Source organism: Hakea prostrata, chromosome 9, assembly GCF_041222555.1.
Source record: "Hakea prostrata isolate BN-2017 chromosome 9, UWA_Hpros_2, whole genome shotgun sequence".
NCBI classification, from domain to species: Eukaryota; Viridiplantae; Streptophyta; class Magnoliopsida; order Proteales; family Proteaceae; genus Hakea; species Hakea prostrata.
The window spans coordinates 55,314,065-55,316,863 of NC_142608.1; the positions used below are offsets into that span (position 1 = coordinate 55,314,065).

The window sequence follows — 2,799 nt, forward strand, 5'->3', positions numbered from 1 at the left end:
GATTCACTGGATTTGCCTGATATTAATAGGAATGCTAGATTAATGGACGTACAGGCTTCTTGAGACATTTACAAAGTCGAAAAGTAGAACAAGACTACGTTATGTGCATACCACGTGGGGATTTATTAATTAATATAAAAACAATTTCATTGTTAAAACTTCAAAAGAGGTTAAATGCTATTCAATAGATATTTTTCAGAAGCGAGTAGAGTGACATCAGAAAACTTGGAACTCTCTTCCATCCACAAAACAGAACAAAAAATTTCACTGAGAATTGAAATTGAAGTCAACAAAAAATGAAAGTGAAATTGAATAAGGTGGGTTACATTCAGATGAAAAATGGACAAAGAAAAAGAAAAGAAAAATGGAGGACAAAGAGAAAAAAAAAACTCCCAAAATGCTTCTCTACGACATTTTCAACATGAGTTATAATCCTCAGTCCTGTATCAATTTTGAGTCCTCTAAATCTCAGTAAACTTCATATATCAGCCATGTATGATCTCATAATGGTCTCAACAGCCGGCTCAAAACTCCTTCCACTTCTCTACTGAGAAGCTGGTGTAAACCAGACAGGTGGAAACAGAGAAGAAGCCCCTTCAAAGGAGATGAATGGTTCAGTGCTGTTATCTTCCAAGTGAAACAATCTAAATGTGTCACTTAAATTCCTTCCAGGAGGTGTGAAGCATATACAATTTCGTCTACATCCAGGGTAGTCATGTACAGAGATAGATGTGGAATTAATTTTGTCAATGAATAGCATCTGATCACCCAAATCCTCCACCATAATCCAAGTTTTACCCTTTAGATCTAACTTGAGAATCTGGAAACTTACACTTAACAGAAATCCACTATCAAAATTATGATATTCCACAACCATCAACAACTCACCAAGGCATTCAACCAAATAAACTGAATTAACCCTGTGAAGATCCACTTCCAATGGAGGAAAAATGTGACAGCTCCTTACTCTTGCGCGAAAACCAAGCCTCACAAGCTTAAGATCCAATTGTCTCGTAATAGCATACATTTTTCCATTGTAGAGAATAATGTCTTCAAAAGATGACTCAAAATCGTTCCACCCAAAATTGGGTTCCACAGGATACCAGTCTTTATCCCCCGGCCTACAGAAGGCTAAATATTTTTGGTGATTTGCAATGACCACACAATTATCCACTGCCACACAGGATTCAACAGATTTGTTAGCAATAGCAGCAGCAGGAAATGAAAACAATAGAGCCTTTTTAATGTGTGGTTTCTCTGTGTCTAAATAATATTCTCGACCAAGAGAAAACAGAAAACTAGGATCGGGCACTATAAGACCAGCTTCCCGTGGAAGTTCAATCTGAACTCTGGAAAATGGATTCAAAAGGAAAACGCGTCTCATATTGTCCACCATTGTCAACCATCCCCAGTTACACCCAACACACCTAGAACCATACATTCTAGGCAATTCAAATTTGAAAACTTTGCCATGTAAGAGAGTGAAAAACCCAGAATGGTGATCATCTTCTAAGGGGGAAAGCATCAACCATGGGAGTTGAGATCGTAGTTGGAATCCTGGTATTCCCTTTGCAACCATGGCCATCGATTGCCAGGACCTGCATGCTGCACTAAAACGATGAAAGCCCACTATGTCTAATTTGTTAGTAATCAAAAGCATAATATCCTCTGAAAGTGCAGCTATAGTACTCTTGACACCATGGATTTCCATGGTGTGCTCCATAAACTCGTTTCGTTGTTAATGCCTCTGTAATTCTTAATACAAAAAACCAATTGAGTAAACTGAGAAAAAAAGAACACCTTAGAACAAACATCGCATACAGATCGTCAGAATAAAAGAGAAGATTGAAAACAGAAATCTTATTAAAACCCTAAATTGGTGATGAAGCACTTACAAGAAATTGATGATCTACAAACAGTCGAACGTGGATCGATATCCCTTTATTCTTGTTTTTCCCTATATAAAGAATTGGTGTAAGAAGGCAAAGAAGGAAGATTTCAAAAATCAAAACCCTAATACGGCCTGCTTAGTTCGCACCCCACTTCTCTCCTGGAAATTCCAATTACATTCAAACACTGCCACACTGGGTTATAGGGACAGAATGAATCAAAATTCCATTTAGAGTTAAATTCGGAATAGGTAGTTCTCAATAGTTTTCTACCATTTTTTTTTTCTTTTGAAAATTTTCAGCGCCACCCCCAAGGTATTTATTCAGTTTATCAGTCATACCCTTTGTCATTAAAATCACGGTTAAAAGCTGATATAACCAAGTTTAGAAAAAACCCATTTTCTTTACAAGACTCCTTCCATTCATCGATGACTACAAATTTCTGACTCACACCGGAAAGAGAGCATGGCCGACTTCTAATCCTTGGATCCTTGGTCTCCTAGACTTGGATTTCTCGGTTGTATTTCGTTCATTTTCTCAATGAAAGACTTGTATGCCCAAAGAAAAAAGAAAAAGAAAAAAGAAAAAAAAAACAATAACTTTTACTTGTGCAGCATAAAGTCGAGATGGCTACATATCATTTTGGTTTGCAATGGGATAGGCCAATATGGTGTTAGATTCCACATAGGTCATACGGTCCCCCAAGTCTAGACTTGTAAACAGATCAAATTCGGTTCGGATACACCAGTATCCAAATATGAATAGCAAAATCGCTATCCGAATCCAAATTTGGCAGAAATTTAGAGAAGGCATCTAAATTCGAATCCGAAACTTTATCGGATATTCAATACTAATCCGATCCCGATAAACTATCTGATTATTGATTGGTGATTGTCTTTTATTTTTATTT

General features: G+C 36.9%; 1 protein-coding gene across 1 annotated transcript; it reads right to left on the reverse strand.

Annotated features, from left to right (window-relative positions):
• Positions 1–544: 544 nt before the first annotated feature.
• LOC149005612 (putative F-box protein At4g17565) lies at positions 545–1,723 on the reverse strand. Its single transcript, XM_089135955.1, has one exon. It carries the CDS (start codon positions 1,721–1,723, stop codon positions 545–547), a length of 1,179 nt encoding a protein of 392 aa, XP_088992081.1.
• Between the last annotated feature and the right edge of the window lie 1,076 nt (positions 1,724–2,799).